Source organism: Canis lupus, chromosome X (genome assembly GCF_048164855.1).
Source record: "Canis lupus baileyi chromosome X, mCanLup2.hap1, whole genome shotgun sequence".
NCBI lineage: Eukaryota > Metazoa > Chordata > Mammalia > Carnivora > Canidae > Canis > Canis lupus.
Window position 1 is genome coordinate 80,013,215 of NC_132876.1, and position 27,605 is coordinate 80,040,819.

A 27,605-nucleotide genomic window follows, 5' to 3' on the forward strand; every position below is an offset into this window, starting at 1 on the left:
CTGGAGATCATCAGTATTGCTCTGTGTATATCTAACTCACTGATCTAACTGCTGAAAGGCTATAGAGTGCATTCTTCACTATTTCCCTTTGCACTCCCCTGTGATGGGCACCCAGAATGCCTCCCTACCATTGCAAACCACACCATAATGAACATTCTCCTGCATTACCCTTTATGGATCTGTGTGAGAATTTCTTGAGTCCACGGGGGTAATGAATTTGACTGTGTACTGCCACATTCAGCAATGGGATGACTGCCAAAGTTTCTACAAGTGCATGGGGGTCCCTATGCCCCTGCATTCCCACCACAGGATTTGGCACGATTCAACTTTTTAAAATGTTGAGGGACCTATGAGACCTTAAGTGAAATCTCATTGTAGTTTTGTCTTGTATTTCTCTGATAACTAATGCATTTGAGCATCTTTTCTTCTGCCCATTAGCTTTTTTTGGATTTTAATTTCAGGAAACTGCTTGTTCATATCCTTTATAGACCTGTTTGTGGAGGCCCCTCCAGTGTTTTCCCTCTCTATGTGGGCTCCTTTCATTATCCTGATCCCATGGGAAGGCTGGATCCTAACCAAGGCTTCTGTGTGGTGCCCTTGTATTTTCATACAAATTTTAGGATCAGCTTGTCAAATTCTGAAAAAAAAAAAGCCTGCTGAGATTTTTATAGGTATTATGTTGAATCTATAGAGCTGTTAGAAGGAATCGACATGTTAGCAATACTGAGTTTTCCAATGAGTGAACAAGATATTCCTTTCCATTCATTTTGTTCTTTGTTCTTTCTCTTAGCAATACAGGTGTACACGTCTTTCACAGATTTTGTCAAATTTATTCCTAATTCACATTTTTAGATATGAATTTTAAACTGGAACTGGAATTTTAAAAATCTGGAATTTTAAAAATCCTTATGTCTAGTTGTTCATTGCTATATACATTTGGTATAATAATTGTTTTATGTATATTGATCTTGTATCTTGCAGCTTGCTGGATTCATTTATTAGTTCTAGAAGGGCTTTTTGTTGCTTTTTTGGTAGATACAATTGGATTTTCTACACAGATGATCATTTCATCTTTAAATACAGTTTTACTTCCTCCATTTCAATCTGGGTGCCTTTTACTTCTTTTGCTTGCCTCATTGCACTGGTGAGAAGCTCCAGTACAATGTTGACTAGAAGTAGTGAGAATGGACACCCCTGTGTTATTTTTGATCTTGGGGAAAAAAACATTCAGTCTTTCATTACTAAATATGATGTTAGATGTGGGATTTTTTAGATGCCCTGAATCAGGTGGAAGAAGCTCCTTTTCAGTCTTAGTTGGCCAAGTGGTTCTTTTCTTTTTTAATCAGAAATGGATATTGGGATTTGTCAAATGCTTTTCTGCATTATTGCAATGATCATATGGGTTTTTCTTGTCTTGGTTTATTGACATGGTGAATTGCACTGATTTTCCAATGTTAAACCCACCCTGTATTCCTGAGATAAACCCCACTTGGTCATGATATCCTATCTTACTAATATACTGTTCAATTTTTAAAAAAGATTTTATTTATTTATTCATGAGAGACACACAGAGAGAGAGGCAGAGGGATACAGGCAGAGGGAGAACCAGGCTCCATGCAGGGAGCCCGACAAGGGACTCAATCCCGGGACTCCAGGATCATGCCCTGGGCTGAAGGCAGGCGCTAAACCGCTGAGCCACCCAGACTGCCCTATACTGTTCAATTAAAAAAATTTTTTAAATGAAGTTCGATTTGCCAACATGTAGTATATAATGTTCAATTTGATTTGATAAAGTGTTAGTTAAAATTTTTGCATCTCTTGAGGTACCTAAGTGGCCCCGTCAGTTGAGATTCTGACTCTTGATTTCAGTTCAGGTCATGATCTTAGGGTCATGGGATCAGACCCCATGTCAGGCTGGGTGTGGATCCTGCTCGAGATTCTCTCTCGCTCGTTCTTTCTCTCTCTCTCCAAAAAAAAAAAAAACCCATTTTTTGCATCTCTTGAACTTTCACTTTTGATACTGTTTCTTCAAATTTGCCTCACCACCAAGTACTTATCTTCAGTATGAACCCCTCGTCCCGTCCAAATCCTCCAGATCTTGTCTGGGATGGTTACTAAGTCTGAGACTTTTCCCAAACTCAGAGAGGGTCCCAGAAAATTTAAGACAGAGACTGAAAGCATTTCTGATTGGCAAGTCCTACCTCTGGAAGCATGAATCAAATCCTGGCAGCAGCCTTGCCCCTCAACAGATGCAGGTTCTCAGTCTGAAGAGCTATCACACCCTTTAAAGCCTCTCAGTACCTGACAGGTTTGTTCTGAAAAGAAAAGCATTATTAAATGCTTAAGAAATCCCTTGCCCTGAAATAACGCCTCACTGTCACTGTTCCCCCACTTGGTATTGCTCTGCACTAAGGAAACAGCCAATATAGGTCATCTTCTCAAGAGGGGTCCACCCTTAAATACACTACTTCCTGTCTTCCCACTGAGGAATCCTATCCCATTCTACCTAATGAATTTGATATCCCACACCCTCAGGTGCCCAAAACACTGCTTCAAATTCTTGACTTTGTGGTTTTTGTGAATGACCTTTGTCTCCAAGACACTGGGAGAACACACAGGACAGGATACACTCTCTGCTTTTCTCATTGCACTAAAGAAATTCTACTTCGGGATGCCTGGGGTGGCTCAGCGGTTAAGCGTCTGCCTTTGGCTCAGGGTGTGATCCTGGAGTCCCAGGATTGAGTCCCACGTCGGGCTCCCTGCATGGAGCCTGCTTCTTCTTCTGCCTATGTCTCTGCCTCTCTCTCTGTGTGTCTCTCATGAAAAAATAATAAAATCTTTAAAAAAGAAAAAAGAAATTCTACTCCCTTCAAGCGCAAAAGTAATGATGGTAATAATAGCAAACACATAGAGAGCTGGACTTGGACTCACTGTGTGTCAGACACTATTCTAAATTAACTCATTTAATACCCTCAACCACCCTATGAAATAAGTACTGTTATTACCCTCATTTTTACAGGTGAAACTACAAATAAAGAAGTCCCCTGCCTCCCCTATGAAATGACAGATCTGGAATTTGATTCCAGGCAGTCTGCGCCAGAATCCACTGCACTACTAAGGTCTCGAGTGACAGAAGTGTGGCACTGTTCTGTACTTGCACACTAGGAGAGGGGCCCCTTCCCACCCCTACTATTTATACAAACTCTAAGACTTCAGAATATATCGTGTCTTTGGAATCTCTGGTGCCTCAGGTCAAATCTGACATCAGTGAGTTTCCCACTGCTGCTGACACCCAAATATACATATTTGGAAACAAAGACTTGGACTGAAGACTGAGGATTTAATGTCCTCAGAGTGACATGAAAAAATACTGCATTCATGAAGCAAGATCAGGAAGCTCTAAAAAGAAAGGTTCATCCCCTCGGTATTCTCAGGCCCTAGAACATGGCCTCTCAACAAATATTCACTGGAACATTTATCAGATGATCAAAATTATCAGGAACAAAACAGGACTACCTGCTACTACCATATACTCAACCTTGTCTTGGAAGCTATAAAGGAACAGTAGGGCAAAAAAATGAGGTGACTGGTATAACACTAGAAAAGCAGAGATAAAAAACCTATTTGTTGCTGATATTATTTTATGCCCAGGAAGCCCAAAAGGTTCTGATGAGAAAAATGCATTAAAATGAATATACTCATGAGGTGGCTTATAAGTTAAATGTATAGAAGTCAATAACCATTATCTATTTTAATAATTGCCTAGAAAAGCAATGGGGGAACTTTTTCCATTCATAAATAAAGGAACATATAGAGAATGACAACAAAAAGCTTTTAGCATCAACTCTGGGAAACGAACTAGGGGTGGTAGAAGGGGAGGAGGGCGGGGGGTGGGAGTGAATGGGTGACGGGCACTGGGGGTTATTCTGTATGTTAGTAAATTGAACACCAATAAAAAATAAATTAAAAAAAAGCTTTTAGCATCAAGCAATAATCAAAGAAGGATCTTCAAAGCATCCAGAGAAAAAGGACACCTACAAAAAAAAAAAAAAAGATCAATCAGACAATAGCAGACTTCTCAACAGCAATAATGGAAATCAGAAGACAATGTCATAATACCTTCTAAGGGTTTAGAGAGAAAAATATAATTTAGAATTGAGTACTCAGCAAACCTATCTTTCAAGAAGAATAAAAAAATAAAGGCATTTACACATTTACAGATAAATACAGTTTGAGGCAGTTTACTGTGAAGAGATTTGCACTAAAGGATCTTCTAAATTATATACTTCAAGAAGATGGAAAATCATCCCAAAAAAGGAAGACTAAGGTATAAAAAGGAAGCTGAGCAAATAAAATAGTAAACAAGTATTCAAATGTAAACAAGCACTGTGTGCATAAAATAATATTATTAACGTCTATTCTTTCAGTATGTTAATAGCTTCCTTAGGAAAGAAAGCACTAAAATAGTGAACAACAATAACATGTAAATTGGGAGACAGTGTTTCATGAAGTCCTTGTATTGTTTGGGTGGGAGATTACAATACTGGTTAACTGATTTTAGATTAAATACATATGGTAAAATTTTAAGACAAACCACTAAAAAATCTTTGGAAGGACCAATCAAGGAAAAAGAGAAAAGGCACAAATAAGTAATGTGAACAATGTAAAAGATATGGCCGAAATAAAAAAAAATAAGAGAATACAATTAATTTTATAACTTAGATGAATTGGACCTATTTCCAGGAAAATTCATTTATTTATTGGATGAGCCCACTCTACCCTTAACCAGACAAATACAGTAAGTGACCAAAGATGCAAAAATCCTAAACAATTTATTAGCAAACCAAATCCAGGGTGAGTAAAAAAAAATAATAAATAAATAAATAAAAAATAAAAAAAATTTAAAAAGATTTACTCTAACATGACAGGGTTGGGTCTAATTCCAGAAATGCAAGAGCAGTTTATCATTAGAAAGTCCCATTAACAAAGTGTCCCCATGACTCTGAGGGAGAAGCTCAGTCCTCTTTGTCAGCCCTAGGGAGAGGGGTAGCTGAGAAGGGGACAGATTTCCTGGGGAGGGGGTCTCTGAAGAGGACAGGCTGGGGAGAGGCCTGGAGCCTGTGAGAACATATTATACACTGCTATAATAATATATACACATGGCAACTCTGAAGTAGAGGCACTAACCTCCTTTTGAAAATGTAAAAAGTAAGGCTAAATGAGGTTAGAAAACTTGACCAAGGTCACAATGCTACTAAGTAGTCCAGCAGCAATCCAAATCAAGGTTGATCTAGATCTATGGCTCATGTTCTCCACCACTATGCTGTTTTTCCTTTACTGTTGACTGTGGTAGACATTCAATAAATGGTGGCCATGTGCCAGGTACTTGACATATGTTCTAACAGACACAAAAACTGTCCAAGGTAGGGGCACCTGGGTGGGTCAGTTGGTTAAGCATCTGACTGTATCTCAGGTCAGGTTTTGATCTCAGGGTTGTGAGTTCAAGGCCAGTGTTGGGCTCCCTGTTGGACATGGAGCCTACTTAAAAAAAAAAAAAAACTGTCCAAGGCATTAAACTCATTTTACTGATGAGAAAACTGATACTTGAGAGGATTAGTGTAAGGTCACACAATCAAGACATGGGGGTTCCTGGCTTGGAAACTGGGCTTGCCAGACTCCACAGCCCACTTGTCCTAGATTGTTACAAGGTGTGAATGAAACCCAAGTGGAGATGAATCTCAATGTTTGAAGTCAAGATAGGCAGGCCCTCTTCACTCCTTGAGAGATGAGGGTCTCTACATCACGGTTAGTGTCAGGAGTCAGAAAAACTCCTCTCCACAGAGATCTCTCTACCCATAGAGCTGAGGGAGACCCTAATCTCCAGGAGAGTGAGAATGACTCCAAACCCAGGGAGGTCTAAAGGAAGCAGGTCACATCAGCAGTATGGTCTAGATACGGAAGCCAAGGACATTGGAAGCTAGTATGGACAAGCTCATGGGAAGTCATGTCTAACCAACTTTTCATTACTTTTCTGAAGAGTTTGAACACAGTATGTCAGGAGGGCCACAAACTCCTCATATCCGGGTTTTAGTGTTAGAGTATCTTAGATGATCTCATGGACAGGTGAACAGTAAGTGTAGTTAGGCAGGTTAGTGCATATCATGCTGCTTCCTATCTTTGAGCCTTTGCCCATGCTGTACCACTTGCCTGGACTGCCCTCCTCTCCTCTTGTTAGTCATCCAGTAGATTATTACTCAACTCTTTAAAGCTCAGTTCATATGCCATCCCTTCTAAGAAATCTTCCCTGGTCTCCTGACTTGGGTCCTATATTCCTCAGAGACTCTCACGTCTATTGTACCCACTGTTACTGCACTGGCCACACTGAATTATGGTTCTGTGTCTGGGGACATATCCTGTTCTTTTCTGGGTCCTCAGTGTAGAGCAGGAGGCCTGACATGTAGTAGGTGGTCAGTTGATTTTGCTCAATTAGACTTATAACTAGTTGGATGGTTACATTGGTAGTGACTAATGAATTCATGTTGGTCTGGAGAGGGAAATCTCCAGTGGCGTGCTACAGGGCCTTGTTGTATACTGATAGCATTCTGATGAAATCAGTGGGTGACCAAAAAAAACTAAGGGAGTATGTTACATATTAGACAACAGAATTAGTATCCCAACAGTCATGGGCAAGTAGATACACTGGAGCGACATTGGTCCCAGGACCAACGAGTTTAGGGGAAAAGTCAGGACTGAAACCTCACAACCTATTGCAACCTTGACAATGGAAGAAAAGGAGTTTTGGAGCTGAAACTTAGCTCCCCATGTTGTCCAGCATTATAACAGTACTTACTATGTTCCAGGCTTTGTACCAGCCTCTGTACCACCACCACTTCCAGCCCAGTAACAGAAAAAGTCTAATGGGGGTGATTGGCTCGACCTGGGACCAAGAAACAGTTTCTCACAGAGCAGGGAGAGGGGGATCCTAGCTGGGATCAGACGGCTCAGTGAGAGCTGGGGTTTTGGTTTTCACCAAGTAATAGGCAGGCATGACAGTGCAGTGGTTTGAGGGCTGTTTGAGAAAGAGGTCCACCTTCAAGGCCCTCAGGGCAGAGAGCCAGTCATAGAGAACATGGGCCTTTGTCACCACCCTACCAACCAGGAGCTTGCTTCTCCAAAGAACCCAGGAGCTATCCTTACTGCTTCTTCAACCCTCACCCTTCCAAACAATGACATCCATGCTCCTTAGCATGGTATGAAGGGCCTTCATGACTAGCCTCATTCTCAATGCATTTCCCAATCATCCACATTAATTATTTAATTAGTTAATTAATTCAGTTTATTCCATAAATATTTATTGAATGTCTACTAAATATTACTATGCACTGTTCTTCTTGGAACTGGGGATACAGTTGTGAACAAAACAAAGTCCCTGCTTTGTGGAGCTTACAGTCTACTGGGAAACAACAAACACCAATCACAATAAATAAATACAAAATATATCAGGGAGTGATCATCACTTCGTACAAAAACATAAGACATCAAGTAGGATAATGGGGTTAGAAAACACTGGTGAATGGGACTAGTTTGGTCAGGGAATGCTTGTCTAGGGAGGTGACATTTGAGCATACGGGAAGTGGGTGGGAAACTCATGACATTATCTGGAAAGAAGAGTGTTGCAGGCAGTGAGAACAGCAAGTACAAAAGCTCTGAAGGGGGAGGGCACCTGACATGTTTGAGGAATATCCAGGAAGCTGGGGTGGCTGGAAAAAAAGTGAGAAATGGGAAGAGTAACAGGATAGGAGGTCAGAAAAAGCATGGGGACCAGACTGTGCAGGCTTTTGGGCCATGATGAGGGCTTTGACTTTTATTCTGGGGGAGCTGGGAGCAGGGAGAATTTCGAGCAGAAAAGAGACATGAACTGATACAGATTTTAAAAGGAATTTCAAAGAATTAGTAATACTAAGCAAAAGAAAAAAAGATGATTACTAAGAAAACAAAAAGGCATACAACAAAGGATCTATAATTAGAGTGTACTGTGTGGTTTAGACGTGAACAATAATTATAATGTCATACTTACGCAAACAATGATTATTGGTTGAACAAAATAGTATAAAATTTTTTTTTAAATGAAAGATGCAACCACAAAGATGAGCAAGCAACAAGAGACTATGAAGGATGACAAGGCAGATTAGAAAGCGAAAAATATGCAGCTTGTACACGTGAAAAATATACTTACTGAAATAAAAAACTCAGTAGTCAGATTAAGCACACAGAGTTGACAGAGCTGAAGAGAGAATCCATAAATTGAAAGATATATCTGAAGAAATTGCTTAGAATGAAATGTAGGAAGACAAGGAAATAGATTATATCAACAAGACATTATGAGATATGGAAGATACAATGAGGCTCAAAATATGACTAACTGGATTCTGAGAAAGAAAATATAGGAAGGATGGAAGAAAGGCAATATTTGAAAAGATAATGGCTGAGAATTTTCTAGAAATTATGAAAAACATGAATTCAAAAGCATGAAGCACATTTTTAAAGTAGAATAAAAAAGAAATACATGCCTAAACATGTTAGAATGAAACTGCATACCCTCTGCAGATCCCCCTCTGAGAGAGAGTGAGAGATAATTTCTTAAAAGTAGCTTAAGTATAAGAAAATAAAAACACCTACCAAAAATAGCCATTAGACAGCAGACTTCTAAATACCTATAACAAATTGTCTTTTAAGAATGAGGATAAAATAAAGACATTTGCATATCACAACAACTGGGAGAATTTAACACCAAGAGACCTGTTCTAAAAGAACATCTAAACATTGTATTTATGATAAAAGAAAATGATCCCAGAATCATAGTCTGAGATGCAAGAATGTATGCATGTAAATCCAAAAAAAATACTGTCTATATAAAATAATACTAATGATGATGCAGAATCTGTGAGGTTAAAAAAAAGGAACAAACTAACATACTCAAGACAATAGCATGTGGCAAAGAGAGGAATGATCAGAGATGAAGTTTCCTGCATTCTTCAAGAGGGAGGTTAAAATACAATTTCCTTTAGACCTTGTAAGTTATGCATGCATGGTAAAAGTTCAAGGATAACCACAGAAAGAATTTTTTAAAAAAGAATGCATAAATAAATTTCAAACAGTACAGAGGAAAAAAGTGAATAAGAAAGCAAATAAACAAATCTCCAAACTAAAAAACAGGCCAGAAAAAGAAAAATGAAGCATAGAAAAGGTGGTGGTAGGAAATAGAAATAAAAAAAGTATGATGTTAGAAACTAGCCCAAATATATCATAGAAAATGTAAACAGACTAAACTCACCCATTAAAAGGGATCATCAGATTAGATTTTTTTAAAAGGGTCCAGCTATATGTCATTTTTAAGAGATATTCAAGGATAAGGGTATGAGAATGTTGAAAAATGAAAGGATGGAAAATTCTTCATCACACAAATCCAAATAAGAAGAAAAGCTTGTGTTGTGTGATTAGATAGACTTCAAAAATGTGTTATTGAGAATAGAGAGGGTCATTACATATTTACCAGGAACGTATAACAATTCTTCATTTGAATATTCCTAATAAAATATCCTCAAAATATATAAAAATTGTTAAAAAGAACTCTAAGGAGAAACAGACAAATCCACCATCATAGTTGAAAATTAGCACACCTATTACAATTATTGGCATAGCACAACCAAAAAATCAGTGTAGAAAATTTGAATAATACAATTAACAAACTTGATACTAAACATAGGTGGAACTCTGTGTTCAACAATTAGAGAACACACATCTTATAAAGCACATAGGAAACATTCAAAAATATTTATCATGTACTTAGCCACAATACAAGTCTCATAAATTTTAGAGTTGCTACCACACAGACTGCATACTCAGACCACAATCCAATTACGATAGATTTCAATCACAGAGAGATACATTAAAAATTGCCCGCACATCTAGAAATTTAGAAACACACACCTCTATATAACTCACCAAAGAAGTAACCATGGTGGAAATGCTGAAGTACTCGGAACTGAACAATAATGAAATGGGACATGTTTGAATGTGTAGAAAAGTAGTATTTGGAATCTACATCCTTAAATGCACACACCATGAAACAAAAGAGGCTGAAAAATAATGAGCTCCATGTCCAACATAAGCAATTAGAAAAAGAACAACAGAATAAATCCAAAAAATGTGGACGGAAGTAGGTCAAAAAAGATGAGAGCAGAAATTAAAGAAATAGAAAACAAAGACACAATAGAGAGGAGTAACAGGGCCAAAAGTTGGTTCTTTGAAAAGACTAATAAAATGGACAACCCTCTGGTGAGATTGATCAAGAAAAAAAGTGAGAAGGCACAAATAACCAATATCAGCAATGAAAAAGGAGACATAGTTACAGATTATACACAGCAGAGGACTTTAAAAGGGGGGCCTTTATGCCAAAAACTCTGAAAGTGCAGATAAAATGGACCAATTCCTAGAAATTGATAACTTACCAAAATTGACTCAAGAAGAAAAAACAAATCCTGACTAGCCCTCTGGCTACTAAAGGAATTAAAGAAGTAGGTAAAACTCTTCCTAGCCTAAAACAAACACAAGAACAAAAAACAGGAGGCTGAATTTTCCAGTCGATGTGTAGATCACGGGTAGGTGAAAAGGTATTGGATCCCCTCAGCCCTGGAGGCATCCACGTAGGACGTAAGGCAGTGGAGAACCTAGGCAGGCCAATTCTCTCTATGGGCAGCCTCCTGTGGAGATCTTTACAGGGTGGCCCTTTGTGAGACAAGGCCTGACAAACCCCTCTACAGTTCCCGTAGGTAGTGAGCACGAATGAGTAACATCCAGCACTCAGCTACTGCTCTGTGGTAAATGTGCTAAGCAGAGTCAAGGAGGAGCTCTATCACTTGGACAGCCTCTTCAGTAGCCAGCTTCTGTAGTCTTCTGATCACTGAGGACAAGAGGGGCTGTGGAGCTGCTGGAGGAGTCTGTGTCCCAGTTGCCAAGAAACACCACACACAGCCCAAGTTGTGACTGGCTGGTGCAGGGCTGGGTGCAGGGAGGCCAAGCAGGGGTTGCTGGAGGGTGTAGCTCCAGGTGGTAGCCCTGAAACTCTGTCTTCACGAATACCAGACACTTCTATCCGTTTGTAGCTGATGAGCCCTTTTAATGGTGTCCAAGCTAGCTGCAGGGTGATGGTTCTAACAGTGATGCATGTTCTGCAAATAAGAGCTTCATCATTATTTCAAAATAATTAGGATGAAAGAGTTCAATTGGATTCGAAATCTAATTACACTGTCTCAAGAAATTTTAACAATACACTTGGTCAGTGAAACAAAAAGGGCTGATACCATTTCAACTGTTAAACATTTTTTAACAGGTTTTAAAATTGGCTTTAAATACTTTATTGCTTAATTGTACAAAGGAAGATTTTTGTTGAGGATTCAAATCTCTGTTAAGGATTTGAAGAACACATTAAAAAGTCTTGATTGGGATTTGTGTGTAGTCACTTCAAGCATAAAACCTGACATAAAAATAAGCATGTTATGGAAGCAGATGTCAAGTTTCTCATTTAAATTTTTGGAAAGATTTTATTTAGAAGTTTAATATTAAGTCAATGTTAAAAAGCAAAACACCAGGGAAAGATGGTTTTATAGGAGAATGTTACCAAACAAGTCATTCCAAAGTCATTTAGCATCTTCCAGAATATTGAAAAAAGGGAACACTAACTCATTCTATGATACCAGCAGAACTTGAGGCCAAAAGCAAATTATGATAGCAAAAGAAAGGAAAATTAAAGACTGATTTTACTCATTGACACAGATACAAAAACCCTAAACAAATATTGACAAACTAAATCTGGTACTCTATAAAAAGGAAAAGATCATGACCAGGTTGTGTTTAAACCAGAAATGCAAAAGTAGTCTTCCATGAGGAAAATCCATAAACATCATTTACCGCATTATTACATTCCTGGGGGGGAAAACCCCATGATCATCCTAAGAAATAGAAAAGGTAACTGACAAAAAAAAATTCAACACCCTTTTGTGATTTAAAAACAAAAATAGAAACTTCTTAGCATAGTGACAGGTGGGCACTTGCTTGAATCTGATAAAACCCAGAGAAATCCACAGCAAATATCATTCTTAATAGGGAAAAAAGTTAGTGGTGTTTCCTTGAAAATACCCAACAAGAGACGGATGACCATTACTGTTTTTTCTCTTGAACACTGTACTGGAGGTCCTGTCCATCTCAGTAACACAAGAAGAATAAATTAAGGGCATAAAGAATGGAAAGGAAAAAAACAAAATGATCATTATTTATAGCTGATATTGTTGTCAACATAGAAAACACAAAAGAATATACAGACAACTTAGAAGAAACAAGGGCTCCTCGAGAAATGGTCAATTCTAAGGATGGAGCAGGAAAATAAGATGAGTAGGGAGGATCTTATAGTGCCAAAGCAAGGAAGACAGTGCTAAAAAACAAAAGATGGAAGCATGTCAAAGGGACGCTGTAGCCAACCTGAAAGAGCCCCCAGTGGCCAAAGTTAGAACAATTTGAGCAACAAGACAAATGACAAAGGATTGGACTTATAAGTCAAATTCTTAAATAAATATGCAAGCGTTCATACGGATACAAACAGGCAACTGGGTACAAAAGCAAATGGGCAGGTAAATAAACAAATGAGAAGAAATAAATAGTTTTTACAGAAGAATTCCAAATACTACATGTAAATGCACCCCCCTTTCAGAGGGGGGGGCTTAAATCCTCTCCCTCTCCTTGAAGGTAGGCTAGATTCTTCTAAAGAACAGAAAATAAAAAGGGAAAAATAACAACTTCACAGCGGAGAAACTTGGTGAACACTGTTTTAACCGGTGATTAAGGCCAACATTGGTGATGTCATAGGGATATCACATACCTCTGATATAATGTGATGAAAAGGCCACTTCAACTCTATGGTATTCTTTCCAAAAACAACCCCAGTCTAATTATGAGGAAAACTTCAGACATCCAAACTGAGGGACATTCTACAGTACGCTTCAAAACTGTCAAGGGCATGAAAAGCATGGAAAGACTAAGAAACTGTCATAGACCAGAGGACAACAGAGGTGACAACTAAATGCAATGTGGTGTTTTGAACTGGATCCTAGAACAGAGAAAAAGACATTAGTGGGAAAACTGATAAATCCATATAAAGTGTGAAGTTTAGTTAATCATAATATACCAATATGGCTTTCTTAGTTTTGACAAATATACCATGGTGAGGAATACACAGGAGCTCTCTGTACTATCTCTTTACTTACTTTTCTGCTGTAAAATTAGTTAAAAATAAAAAGTTTGATTAAAAAGTTAAAGGTTAGCAAGGTGAATGGTTGTAATATTAATATAAAAATCAACTTCATTTCTATACACCTGCAAATGAGATAAAACATGTTAAGTAACAAGATCTCCTTTATAGTAACAACAAAACCATAGATACCAGGGAATAAGCCTAACACAAGATATGCAAGTCCTTATGTAGAGAATTAGAAAACTATACCAAGAGACATTCAAGAATTTATTTAAAATGAAAGGTATATCATGTTCATAGCTAGGAAGACTCATCTTCATAAACATATCAATTCTCTTCAAACTGATCTAGATTCATTGCAATTCCAATATTCTTGTAGGACATGACAAGATGATTTTAAAATGCGTTTGGAATAACAAAGGGCCAGGAACATATGATATTCCTGAAGAAGAATAAGATGGGAAGACTTTGCTGTACTAAATGTCGAGATCCTTTATGAAACCAAAGTAATTAAGGTAGTGTAATTAAGATAGTGTGATACTGGTTCAGGAAACAAAAAGTTGGCCAATAGCAGAGATCTCATAAATGGAACAATATAAATATGGGACTTTGGTGTATGACAGAGATGGCACTTCAGATCATTAGGTTATCAGTGTGGAAAGTAATGAAACTGGCTCCCTTGAGGCACCTAGGTGACTCATTTGGTTAAGTGTCTGCCTTCAACCCAGGTCATGATCTTGGGATTATGGGATCAAGCCCCTTGTCAGGCTCCCTGCTCAGTGGGGAGTCTGCCTCTACCTCTCCCTCTACCCCGCCCCCCTGCTCATGTTCTCTCTCTCAAATAAATAAAATAAAATCTTTAAAATTTTTTACTTATTTTTTATTTTTTAAAGATTTTATTTATTTATTTATTTATTTATTTATTTATTTATTTATTTATGAGAGACACAGAGAGAGAGGCAGAGACATAGGCAGAGGGAGAAGCAAGCTCCATGCAGAGAGCCCGATGTGGGACTTGATCCTGAAATTCCAGGATCATGCCCTAAGCCAAAGGCAGACGCTCAACTGCTGAGCCACCCAGGCTTTCCAAATGAAATAAAATCTTAAAAAAAAAGAAACTGGCTCCCTACCTTATATCTTTATACCACACAAAAATCAATTCCATTTGGATTAAGGACTTAAATAGGGAAAAAATGCTTTTAAACTTTTATTTGAAGAAAATAAAGAATGTCTTTATGATCATAGGTTAGGTAGGACAACACAAAAAAGTGTGCTGGCTATACAGAAAAGATTGAATTTTTCAACTCAACTAAAAATAGGAATTCCTGCTCATGCAAAGACACCATAAAGGAAAAAAAAGCCACAAACTGAGAAAAGATATTCAACACATATAATTGGCAAATGATGAGTATCCAAATGATCGACTCCTACAAACCAATAAAAATGATAAAAATACCAATTTTAAAAATAGGCAAAAGACATTAGCATTCACTTCACAAAATAAGAAACATGAATCGCCAATAAACATGAAAAAAATCTTCAACCACATTAGTGATTGGAAAAATGCTAATTAAGTCCACATCGAAATCTCATTCTACACTCACTATAATGACAGAAATTAAAAAGTGGGACAATATCAAGTACTAATTAGGGTGTGGACCAATGGGATCTCTTATAAATTGCTGAAAGGTATATAAATTGGCAGTCTTCAGATAGGAATACATTTTGGCATAATACTGTCAAGCTGAATGTTTACATTGCTACTAACTTAATTCTATTCCTAAGTGTATACATTAGAAAGATGGGTGTGCATGTGTAGTAGGAGACATGTAGGAGACAACGCACAAGAATATTCATAGTAGCACTCTTCCTAAGGGCAAAAAGCTGGAAACAATCCAAATGTCTATCATCAGATAAACAGATGAATAATTTGTTTTATGGTCACCCAATGAAATATTATACAGCACTGAGAATGAATAAGCTAGAGTGACACGCAAAAACACAGGTGAATCTTTGAAACAATAATGAGTGAAAGAAGTCACAGAAGAGTGCATACAATATGATGCTATTTTACAAAGCCAAATAAATAATCTATTCATTAAACATTTCCACAAATATGAAAAACAATGTATCAAAAAGAGCAAGGGAACATTAAACATAAGACTTAAGAGAATGGGACTTTATGGTGGGGGATAGGGGAGACTAGGACAGAAAATGACATAGGGATAGACACTATCATTAATGTTGCTTTTGGGTGGGGTTGTGACTTCTTCAATTTTCATCATATTATTTCTTTATAACTCATGTATATAATTTTTTATTATATATCTAATATATTTTTCATGAACAGAGAATAGAAGAGTAGGAGGAAGTGAGGAATGACAGCTCTTTTGGAGAGTTTTGCTGTTAGGGGAACAGGGAAAGTTAGTTGCATGGGGATGTATGATGAATACGGTTTTAAATGTTTTTAAAGATGGCAGCAATAGGATATTAATGGAATGACAGAATAAGAGCTTTGGTGAACTGGCTTTCCCTTTAACACAATAAAAATATGGGCAAACCAAGTAAAATCAACGATCTCAAAACCTGCAATTAATGAAAGACACAGAATGACTTGGAAATCATCTAAGAGAAACTACAGAATCTTGGTATGACAATGGGTTCTGTGACATTTTAACTTGTAGCTAATTCCATCCTCCTTCCCTCTCTAGCTCAGTAGTATATAGTAGGCAAAGGCTGACTATATTGCAGACAGCAGAGAGGCCCGACTGCTTTGGCCAGGAATTTTTTTTTAAAGATTTTATTTATTTGTTTATGAGAGACACACAGAGAGAGGCAGAGACACAGGCAGAGGGAGAAGCAGGCTCCTCGTAGGGGGCCTGATGCGGGACTCGATCCCAGGACCCCAGGATTATGACCAGAGCCAAAGGTAGATCCTCAACCACAGAGCCACCCAGGTGTCCCTTTGGCCAGGAATTTAAAAGGAAATCCCAGAGAATGAGACAACCATAAGAAACTTTGAAAAGCTCTGATACATTCCCAGGTATCTAAAGGGCTGTGCACATATTCAAAGCTATGCACATGCCAAAAAAAGAGCTGGAAAAGGAAAGGCCCCAAGTCACTCACTTCTGGCTGACTGTAAGCAGAGTATGAAAGTTAAGGCTGCCTTTTAAACTGGCTAAAGTTTGAAAGCATGCTTTCTTGCACAGATCCCCTTGGCAAAGGGTGGAAGACATGTGGACAAGACATTTTTTTAAAGATTTTTAAAATTTATTTATTCATTCATGAAAGACAGAGAGAGAGAGAGAGACAGAGAGAGAGAGAGAGAGAGAGAGAGAGGCAGAGACACAGGCAGAGGGAGAAGCAGGCTCCATGCTGGGAGCCCGACATGGGACTCGATCTCGTCTCCAGGATCACGCCCTGGACCAAAGGCAGGCGCCAAACCACTGAGCCACCCCAGGATCCCCGTGGACAAGACATTTAAAGGAAATCCAACCAATCACTGGCTGACCACCAAAGTATATTTACACAGGTGTGACCTCCTAGCAATCCAGGCTTAAAAATAAAAACAAGAAGTTTTTAAAAATAAGCTAGCAGAGAACTCAGACCACATAGTGCAAGGAATATAGAATCCACTGAATTAGTTGAGAAAAGTAACTGGACAACTAAACAGCAATAAGGAAAATAACAAGGATAACCATACATACATACACACACATTCACATATTCCCAGAAAAACAAACCTTGAGGGTTTGTTTTATACCAGAGTTGTTAGAATAGAGTATCTAAAATGCCCAATTTTGGGGGCACCTGGCTGGCTCAGTTGGAAGAGCAAGCGACTCTTGATCTCGGGGTCATGTGTTCAAGCCCCATGTTGCATGTAAAGATTACCTAAACAAATAAAAGCTTTTTTAAAATGCTCAGTTTTTGACAAAAAATGATGAGATATGCAAAGAAATAGAAAAATATGTTACATGTACACATAAAAAAAGCAGCCAAAAGAACTTTTCCCTGAGGGAGTCCATGTTTGGAACTTAATAAACAAAGACTTTAAATTATTACTATATTTTCAAAGAAATAAAAGAAAGTATATCTATAAGAATTAAGGAAAAGTTTGAGAACAATGTCTCACCAAAGAGAGAATATCAATGAAGACGCAGAAATCACAAAAAGAATCAAATAGAAAATCTGGAGTTGAAAAGTATAATAACTGAGCAGCCTGGGTGGCTCAGCAGTTTAGCGCTGCCTTCAGCCCGGGGCATGATCCTGGAGACCCGGGATCGAGTCCCACATCAGGCTTCCAGCATGGAGCCTGCTTCTCCCTCTGCCTGCTTCTCCCTCTGCCTGTGTCTCTGCCTCTCTCTCTGTTTCTTGAATAAATAAATAAAATCTTTTAAAAAAGTATAACCAACATATGCATAATGGGAGTACCAAAAGAGCAAGAGGAAGAGAAAGCGCCAAAACATTGCAAAATTGATGAAAAACATTAATCTAGGGGCACCTAGGTGGCTCAGTGGTTGAGCATCTGCCTTTGGCTCAGGTCATCATCCCGGGGTCCTGGGATCGAGTTCCACATTGTACTCCCCGCAGGGAGGCTGTTTCTCCCTCTGCCTGTGTCTCTGCCTCTCTGTGTCTTTCATGAATAAATAAAATATTTAAAAAAAAACAAAAATATTAATCTGTACACGTAAGAAGTAAATGCAAGTAGAATACGCTCAAAGAGATCCACAACTAGACATATCATAGTGCAACTGATGAAAGCAAAGACAAAAAGAAAATCTTGACTACAGCAAGAGAAAAATGACTTATCACATATATGGGACCCTCAATAAGATTAACAGCTGACTTCTCATCAGAAACCATGGAGATCAGGGATCCCCGGTTTGGCGCCTGCCTTTGGCCCAGGGCACGATCCTGGAGACCCGGGATCGAATCCCACATCGGGCTCCTGGTGCATGGAGCCTGCTTCTCCCTCTGCCTGTGTCTCTGCCTCTCTTTCTCTCTGTGTGACTATCATAAATAAATAAAAACTTAAAAAAAATTAAAAAAAAAAAAAGAAACCATGGAGATCAGAAGATAGTGTGATGGCATCTTCAAAATATTTACAGAAAAAGACTATCAATTCAGAATCTCTGTATCTAGCCAAACTGGTTCTTCAAACATAAAAGATAAGATAAACAAAATCTGAAATAATTTGTTGCTAGCAGACTTATCCTACAAGAAACGCTACTTTTAGGCTTAAATTAAGGGACACTAAATGGTAACTTGAAATAGGTATTATGAAAGTATTTTTGTTTTTAACTCTTATTTTCCTATCTGTTTTAAAATACAACTGTATAAAGCAATAATAATAAAACTGTGTTGATGGGCTTATAATGTAAGAAGGAATTCATATGATAATAACACTACAAAGAAGGAAAGAGGGAACAGAGGCATATTAGAACAAAGTTACTTTTGAAATCAGAATTAATTTGAAATAGATTGTTTCCAGTTAAGATCTTTTTTTTTTTTTAAAGATTTTACTTATTTATTTATGAGGGACACAGAGACACAGAGAGAGGCAGAGACACAGGCAGAGTGAGAAGCAGGCTCCATGCAGGAAGCCTGACGTGGGACTTGATCCCAGGTCTCCAGGATCACGCCCTGGGCTGAAGGCAGCGCTAAACCGCTGAGCCACCGGGGCTGCCCAAATATCCAGTTAAGATCTTAATTGTAGTCCCCAGGGCAACCATTAAAAACCTAAAAAAATATAATTAACAAGAAAATTTAAAAGTTAAGGTAAAAAATACTTAACACAAAAGAAGAAAGGAACTGAAGAACAAAGGAACAGAAAAGACAAATGACAAACAAAGCATATATTAATTCTTCACAAACTCTTCCAAAAATAGAGGAGGAAACACTTCTCAACTCATTCTATGCAGCCAGTATTACCCTGATACTAAAACCAGACAAAGACATCACAAGAAAACTATAGACCTATATACTATATGAATATAGATGTAAAAATCCTCAACAAAATACTAGCAAATGAAGTCCAACAGTGCATAGAAAGTATCATGTAGGGGATGCCCAGGTGGTGCAGCAGTTTAGCGCCTGCCTTTGGCCCAGGGCATGATCCCGGAGTTCCGGGATCAAGTCCCACATCAGGCTCCCTGCATGGAGCCTGCTTCTCCCACTGCCTGTCTCTCTCTGTCTCTTTCTCTCTCTGTCTTTCATGAATAAATAAATAAAATCTTTTTTTAAAAGTATTATGTAACACGACCAAGGGTGATTTATTTAAGGAATGCAACATTGGTTTATCATCTGAAAACTAACCAATGTAATATACTATATTAATAAAGTATAAATAACAGATGATCATCTCAATAGACACAGAAAAAGTATTTCAAAAAAATCCAACATCCATTCATAGCAAAAAGACAACAGAAAACTAGGAGGTGAAGGAAACTTCCTCAACTTGATAAAGGATATCTATATAACACCCACAACTAACATCACACTTAATGGAGAAAGACTCAATACCTTCTAAGATCAGAAGCAAGATAAGAATGTGCACTCTTATCACTTCTAGGCATCACTGTACTAGATAGATCTAGTCAGGGCAATTAATCAAGAAAAGGAAAAGAAAAGGTATCCAGATTAAGAAAAGTAAAACTGTATTTGCAGATGACATGATCTTATATATAGAAAACCCTAAGGAATCCACTAAAAAACTATTTGAACTAATAAGTTTAGCAATGTGACAGGACATAAGATCAAGAAACAAAAATCAAATATATTTTTATGAACTAGCAATGAACACTCTGGAAGTGAAATTAGGAAAATAATTCCATTTATAATAGTAGCAAAAAGAATAAAACACCTAGGAATAAATTTAACAAAAGAAGTGCAAGATGTGTACACTAAAAACTACAAAAACACTTCTGAAAACAATTATTTAGATCATGTTCATGGATTGGAAGGCTTAATATTGTCAAAGGCAATACTTCCCTTTTTAAAATATTTATTTATTTATTCATGAGAGACACACAGAGAGAGGTAGAGTCACAGGCAGAGGTTAGAAGCAGGCTGCATGCAGGGAGCCCGATGTGGGACTTGATCACAGAACCCCAGGATCACCCCCTGAGCTGAAGGCAGATGCTCAACTACTGAGCCACCCAGGTGTCCCAAAGGCAATACTTTCTAAATGGATATACAGATTTAATATAATCCCTATAAAAATCCCAGCTGTTTTTCTGCAGGAATTGACAAGCTGATCCTAAAATTCACAGGGAAATGCAAGGGACTTAGAATAGTCAAAACAGTCTTCAAAAGAAAAAGTTAGAGGACTCCCATTTCCTGATTTCAAAAGTTATGACATAGCTATAGTAATCAAGACAGTATGGTCTGGCATACTGACAGACCTACAGATCAATGGAGTAGAACTGAGAATCCAGAAAATTAACCTTTACATTTAAGATTTATGGTTAGTTGACCTTTGACAAGGGTTTCCAAGACAATTCAAAAGGGGTAAAAATATTCTTTTCAACAAAAGGTACTGGGACAACCAGATGGCCATATGCAGAAAAATGAAATGTGGACCTCTGCCTCACACCATACACAAAAACGAACTCCAAACGGATCATTGATCTAAATATAAGAGCTAAAACCATACAATTCCTAGAAGAAAAAGCAGGAAGAAACCTTTGTGACCTTGGGTTAGGGAGTGCTTTCTTGGGCTATGATGTAAAATACTCAAGTGACAAAAAATTGACAAATTGGACCTTCCTCAAATTAAAAACTTTTGTGCATCAAAGGACACCATCAAGAAAGTCAAAAGATAACTCACGGAATAGGAGAAAATATATGTAACTCTCATATCTGACAAGAGACCTGTGTCCAGAACATATAAAGAACACTTACAACTCAACAATAGGACAATCTAATTTTAAAAGGGCTAATGATTTGAATAGACATTTCTCCAAAGAAAATACTCAAATAGTCGATAAACACATGAAAAAATGTTCAACATTATTAGTTATTAGGGAAGTGCAAATCAAAAACAACGAAGTACCCCTTCATACTCGCTAGGATGGCTATAATGAAAAAGACAGACGGTAAAAAGTGTTGGTGAGGATATGAAGAAATTGGAACCCTCATACATTGCTGATGGGAATTCAAAATGGTGCAGGCACTTCTGCAAACAGTTCCCCCAAAAGTTAAACATAGATTTACCATAGGACCAAGCAATTCCCCTTCCTAGGTATCCACCAAAGGGAAAAGAAAACACACGTCCACACAAAAAAAAGACTTGTGCAGAAATGTTCAGAGCAATATTATTCAGAATGCCAAACATGGAAACAACTGAAATGTCCATCAGCTGATAAATGGATAGAATAAACAAAATGCAACATATCCATATAATGGAATATTATTTGGCAGTAAAAAGGAACACTACATCAATAACATGGATGAACCTCAAAAACATTATGCTGAGAGAAGTCAGTCATAAAGACCAATATATTATATGATCTCATTTATATAAAATGTCTAGACTATGGGACGCGTGGGTGGTTCAGAGGTTGAGCATCTGCCTTCGGCCCAGGGCATGGTCTTGGAGTCCTGGGATCAAGTTCCGCGTCAGGCTCCCTGCATGGAGCCTTCTTTTCCCTACGCCTGTGTCTCTGCCTCTCTCTCTCTGTGTCTCTCATGAATAAATAAATAAAATCTTTTAAAAAATAAAAATAAAACGTCTAGACTAGACAAATCAATAGATAGGGACAGAAAGAAGATTAGTGGTTATCTATGCGGGGATCAGAGGAATGTGGTGGTGTCTGCTAATGAGTAGGAAGCTTCTCTTTGGGGGGCATAAAATGTTCTAAAATTAATTGTAGTGATGGGTGCAGCAATTCTGCGAATATACAAAAACACTGAACAGTATCCTTTAAAAGGGCAAATTTTGTGATATTAAATATATCTCAATAAGGCTGTATAACAAAAAGATGGGAACAAGAGCAGAATGTCTGCGTGCTAATGGGAACAATCTCATAGAGAGGGGGAAATTGATGAAGCAATGTCTTCAAGTAGGTATAAGAGGGTGGAATCTAGTGCCAAAGTAGAGGGACTGGATTTTTGTGACAGCAGGGCCAATTTATCCGTAATAACAGAGAAGAAGGCAGAATCTGTGAATACAGATGCTGTTTGGTGGTGAGATGTGATGATGGGAATCTATGCAGGTTTTCTTCTGATGGTTTTAATCCCTCAGTCAAGTAGGCAGCTTGAGCAAAGGATGGAAGAAGTGGTAGCAGGAGATTTGAAGACAAAGAAGATAACAAAATAGTCAACCAGGAAGATAGGAGAGTGAATAGCCCAGGGAAGAGCAGTGGAGCCAACAGAGTTGGATTTAACCAGGACTGGGGTTCTGCCCTATAGATGGGCTGAGGTACAGAGGGCCAAGGAAGTGAGGATGTATGCAAGGGAATGATTGCCATGATGGACCTTGGAATCGAGGCTAGCTAAAGGAAGGACACATGAACAGGGAGGAAGTAAAGGGTAGTGAAAATTTTCCATCTTGGTGGTGTTGAGGGATCATTGGAGTTGAGGGGTCAGAGTACAGAGTACACTAGAGGATAAGAAGCACTGGCTGGATGGCAGGATGCCTGAAGCAGAGTATGGAGGCGATGCAGTCATAGGTACTGATAAGAGGGGTTAAAACTGTTGTAGAGGGTGGCTGTGGGAGGGTTGAAAGGCAAAAGCGTTAAAGGAAAGCAGATCACAGAACTGAGAAACAGGAACATTGGAAGGATCATCTATGAGGATATTAAACTACCCAAGAAGTGGGACTGGGGTAGTGTTCAAGAGTGTCAGTGAGCTGACAGCTAAATTCTAGGAATGAAGTATGACTGGGGCAGGTATGTGTGTATGTCTGTACCTGACTATAACACAGACGGGTGGGTAATGGTATAATGTGATGATCTGAGATTTAAAACAAGGTGGTTGTGGGATGCCTGGGTGGCTCAGTCGGTTGAGTGTCTGCCTCGCAATTTTGGCTCAGGTCATGACCTCAGGGTCAGATACAGTCCCATGTTGGGCTCCACCCTGGGTGTGGAGTTTTTAGAGTTCTCACTCTCTCTCTTTCTCTCTGCCCCTCCCCCACTCCCTCTCTCTCTCTCAAAAAACAAAACAAAACAAAACAAGGTGGTTGATATTTACATAATCTTAAAGTATCCCCCACAAATTACTTATTACAAAGGAAAAAAGAGGGGGATCCCTGGGTGGCTCAGCGGTTTGGCATCTGCCTTCGGCCCAGGGCGTGGTCTTGGAGTCCCGGGATCGAGTTCCACGTCAGGCTGCCTGCATGGAGCCTGCTTCTCCCCCTGCCTGTGTCTCTGCCTTTCTCTCTGTCTCTGATGAATAAAAAAATAAAAAATATTTTAAAAAAGCAAAGGAATAAATAAAAAATAAAAAATAAAAAAGCAAAGGATAAAAGAGTAACCATACTGGAGAAACCTGGCAGACATCACCTTAATAAATAAATAGTCAAAGTGAATAAAACTAGTATCAAGACAAACTGAAATCGTGTGCTTTTTGATATAAAGCACCGAAGACACATCTCTTCTGTGGTATTCTTGCCAAAATCACATAACTTAACTATAATCACAAAGAAACATCAGACAAACCCAAATTCTGTAAAATAGTTGGGCAGAATGCTTCAAAAGTATCAAAGTAAAAAAAAAAAGTATCAAAGTCATGAGAGACAAAGACTAAAGAACTGTCCCAGATTGAAAGAGCCTAAGGAGACATGACAACTAAATGCACTGTGGAATCCTGAATTAGATCCTAGAAGAGAAAAATTATATTTGTGGGATAACTGATGAAATCTGAATAAGTTCTATACTTTCATTAATAGTATTTTATCAAGATAAACTCTCTAATTTTGAGAATTGAACAAGAGTTGAATAATTTATTAACACTTAAAGAATCTGAGTGAAGGGAGATATGAGAATTCTTTGCCTTATTTCTACAACTTTTTAAATCTGAAATTACTTTAAAACAATTTTTTAAATTCTTTTTTATTTATTTTATTTATTTATTTATTTATTTATTTATTTATTTATTTATTTATTATAGACAGAGAGAGAGAGAGAGAGAGAGAGGCAGAGACACAGGAGGAGGGAGAAGCAGGCTCCATGCTGGGAGCTTGACGTGGGACTCGATCCCGGGACTCCAGGATCGCGCCCTGTGCCAAAGGCAGGCGTCAAACCGCTGAGCCACCCAGGGATCCCCCCCCCTTTTTTTTAATTCTAAAAGGAAAGTTGTTTGAGGTGGGAAGAGAGAAAGTGGGAAGATGAATTCAACTGAGGACACCTACCTTCACCTCTTGGCCTCCTGGCAAGAAGGATATGAGGGGCTCCTGGTGAGCAGCGTGCTCAGGGGAAAGCCAATTTCTATTCGAGCAATGGTTCTCAGCAGGGCCATAGACAGTCAAGGAATGTTTGGGGGCATTTTTTATTATCACAGTAATTGGAGATCACTAGTGACATTTAGTGGCCATGGACCAGGAGTGCTCAGTATCCCACAGTGCACAAGACAGCACCACACAGCAAAAAAATTGTACTGCATCCCATACAACTTTAGAATGTCCCACCAGACAATAATCTCAGTGAAAAACCTGTTCATTTCACTCATTTATTCATTCAACAAACATCTATCGAGAGTGCCTATTAGAGGCTAAGCACTGTTTTTAGGTAATAGGGGTACATCAAGCACAGAAAAGACAAAAATCTCTGCCCTTCTGGAGCTTACAGTCCAGTAGGAGAGTCAAACAATAAACAGCAAACACAATGAAGGTGTTGATGATACATTATTGAAGAGGGTGAGGAGTAGTATGGAAAAAATAGGTTGGGGTATATCTTAGGAGAGAGTGGTAATTTTAAACAGTATGGTCAGGGTAGGCCTCATTGAGAAAGTGACATCTTAATAGAGACCTGAAGGAAGTGAGGTCATGAGCCTTGTACATATTTGGGGGAAACGCATTCTAGGTCCAGGGGATGGCCCAGTACAAACACCTGAGGTGGAAGTGTGCCTACAATGTTCAAGTATCATAAAGGAGGCTAGGATGGGTAGAATAGAGGGAACAAATGGGGAGAATGGTAGGAGAGAAGGTCAGAGAAGTTATGGAGGCCGGACCATGGATTTTAATATGTACTGACTTTTCCAGAAATTCAACAAATTGAAGGAGGATTGCACTTTGTTTAAAACTTTATGAAGAATTATTCATGACATGGAAAATCACATCATCATGGTTTCTAAGTCAGCAATCAACACATATGTGTCACATTCCCAGATACAAGTATCATTACATGCAAGACCATTCGTTATGTCTTCTAGTAAAATTATATTTTAGTCTTTACATATTGAAACACATATTGTTTTATTAGAAATTACTCTTCCCTTGCTTCCTTCTTATATTACAATTAGGACATTACATTGGTTGGGGAGGGATTATGTGTGTAGGCAGATTATGTTCTCTATGCACTTCATTTCAGAATAGTGAAAGAATCTCAAAATATAAATTATAAAAATGGAATGTTGGGTCCAATAGGTATGAGAACCACTAAAGCATGACAAGACAACAAAGAAATTGTTCAGAAGCCAGAGTGAGGATGAAGATTTCGCTGACGCCTGATGGTGAGTTCCAGAAGGCCTGGTTAAAGAATTTCAGGATGGAGACAGAAAAGAGGGAATTCAGGGCTGTGTGGAGATGTAACTAGGAGAATCCTGGTCTTCTGGTGGTGAAAAAAATTATAAAGGATAAAGGGCCTGGTTCACTTTTTCATCTAAGTTGCTTCCCACTCTGGAGGTCTCTGCCTGTTTAACACAGTAAGGTGAGGAACAAAGAAGGTTCTCTCTACAGTGAGGCCAGAAGCAGACCAAGGCCAGGCTCCATTCCACACCCCCCCACACACACACCACAGAACAGTCTAGAGCCCCAGGCTAAGCTCTAAGGCCTAACTCATTGCTATAAACAATGCACCTCTAATCTGCTTAGAAATGGGAAAGAGACAGAAAGATGAAAAACAGGAACAGAAAAAAGAAGCATTCAGAAAGAAGAATCAATGAGAGTGGGTCAGAGACAGGGAGAAAAAAAAAGCCAAAGACCGAGAGAGATTTTTTTTCAGTCACGACAGTCATGATTTATTGAAAATGTTCTAGGGGCCCGGCACAGGGCAAAGTGATGCACATATATTCTCTCAGGTGGAGATTATTAGACTCCCATTTGACAGATGAGGAAACTGAGGCCCATACAGGTGATGCAGATGGCTCAAGGTCTCATGGTTTGTTTTAATTGGCAGGGTCAGGGTTCAGCCTTCTAGGTCTGAGCTGTCTAGTATGTCTCAGAGAAGGAAACGGGGAGAAATACAGAGACACACAGAAAGATGGAGAGGGAGAGGAGCGGCAGAGAGATGGAGACTTACAGGCATGCAGATGATCACGTGAGCTGCAGACCAGCACAGAACCCTTTCCCAAGAGACAGGGGTGGGCATGGGTAATGAGCTCCGCGGGGGTACTCACCTGGTTGTTGTCTGGGGCTGCAGGGGCACTCGCCATCCCTTTGCTACCCGCACGATCCTCCGATACCCGCTGACCTAGGGTTAAGAGGCCGCCCAGGTAAAAGCTCGCCCAGGCCCCACCCCTCATGCGATCCAGCCCGGCCTCTTTCCCTCACATCCCCAGCCCCCGTAGCGTCATAGCGTCTCACCGTCTCACCAGACACCTCCTGCCCTCCGCGCCACCGCTGCCGAGGGGGAGCAGATTCAAGGGGCCGGCGGCTGGATCTAGCGTCCCTCCGGCGGGCTGGAGAGCTAGCGGGGGTAGCAGGCCTCCACGGCCACTGACCGCTCTCGGGCTCCCATTGGAGGAGTGCGCTCCTGCCTTCTCTGGGATTGGCTGGAGGTGGAAACGTTTTAGTTTTACCCCTCAGGCAGAGATCCAGGCCAAAGAAAACTCCGCCCCCTTGGGGGTCTCTGATTGGTTTATGAGCCAAGCCCATCCTTTTATAGGATTGGCCAGGAGAGGAGGACTTGTCATTGCCTTTTGCCAGTCTGTTTGACAGGGCTTCGGGAATTAATTGGGAACACGCAGACGCGAAGCCCAAAGTAGGCTGGGCGCGAGTCACTCACTGAACAATCGTTGATCCTCGGCTTCTTGACGTCTTACTCTCTGTAAGCCACCTCGTGTAAGACAAAGCTCTGCTAAGAGACACTTTATCCGCCACCTGTAGGGATTTCTGAGCCAGATTTCTTTTGCTCAAAATAAG

General features: G+C 39.1%; 1 protein-coding gene across 8 annotated transcripts; it reads right to left on the reverse strand.

Moving 5' to 3' along the window:
• Positions 1–3,736: 3,736 nt before the first annotated feature.
• On the reverse strand, positions 3,737–27,251 carry KANTR (KANTR integral membrane protein). 8 transcript variants are annotated; one of them, XM_072815135.1, is made up of 4 exons: positions 27,056–27,251; positions 26,861–26,934; positions 12,935–13,061; positions 7,311–11,231 (listed from the first exon to the last, which is right to left on the reverse strand). In XM_072815135.1, the coding sequence occupies exon 4, from the start codon at positions 10,404–10,406 to the stop codon at positions 10,176–10,178; it is 231 nt and encodes a 76-aa protein (XP_072671236.1). In that variant the 5' UTR covers positions 10,407–11,231; positions 12,935–13,061; positions 26,861–26,934; positions 27,056–27,251; the 3' UTR covers positions 7,311–10,175. The 8 variants fall into 8 exon arrangements, 7 of the variants coding, with proteins under 7 accessions (XP_072671236.1, XP_072671232.1, XP_072671233.1 ...); XM_072815131.1 differs by having other exon boundaries at positions 27,048–27,251; XM_072815132.1 differs by having other exon boundaries at positions 12,935–13,162; positions 27,048–27,251.
• Between the last annotated feature and the right edge of the window lie 354 nt (positions 27,252–27,605).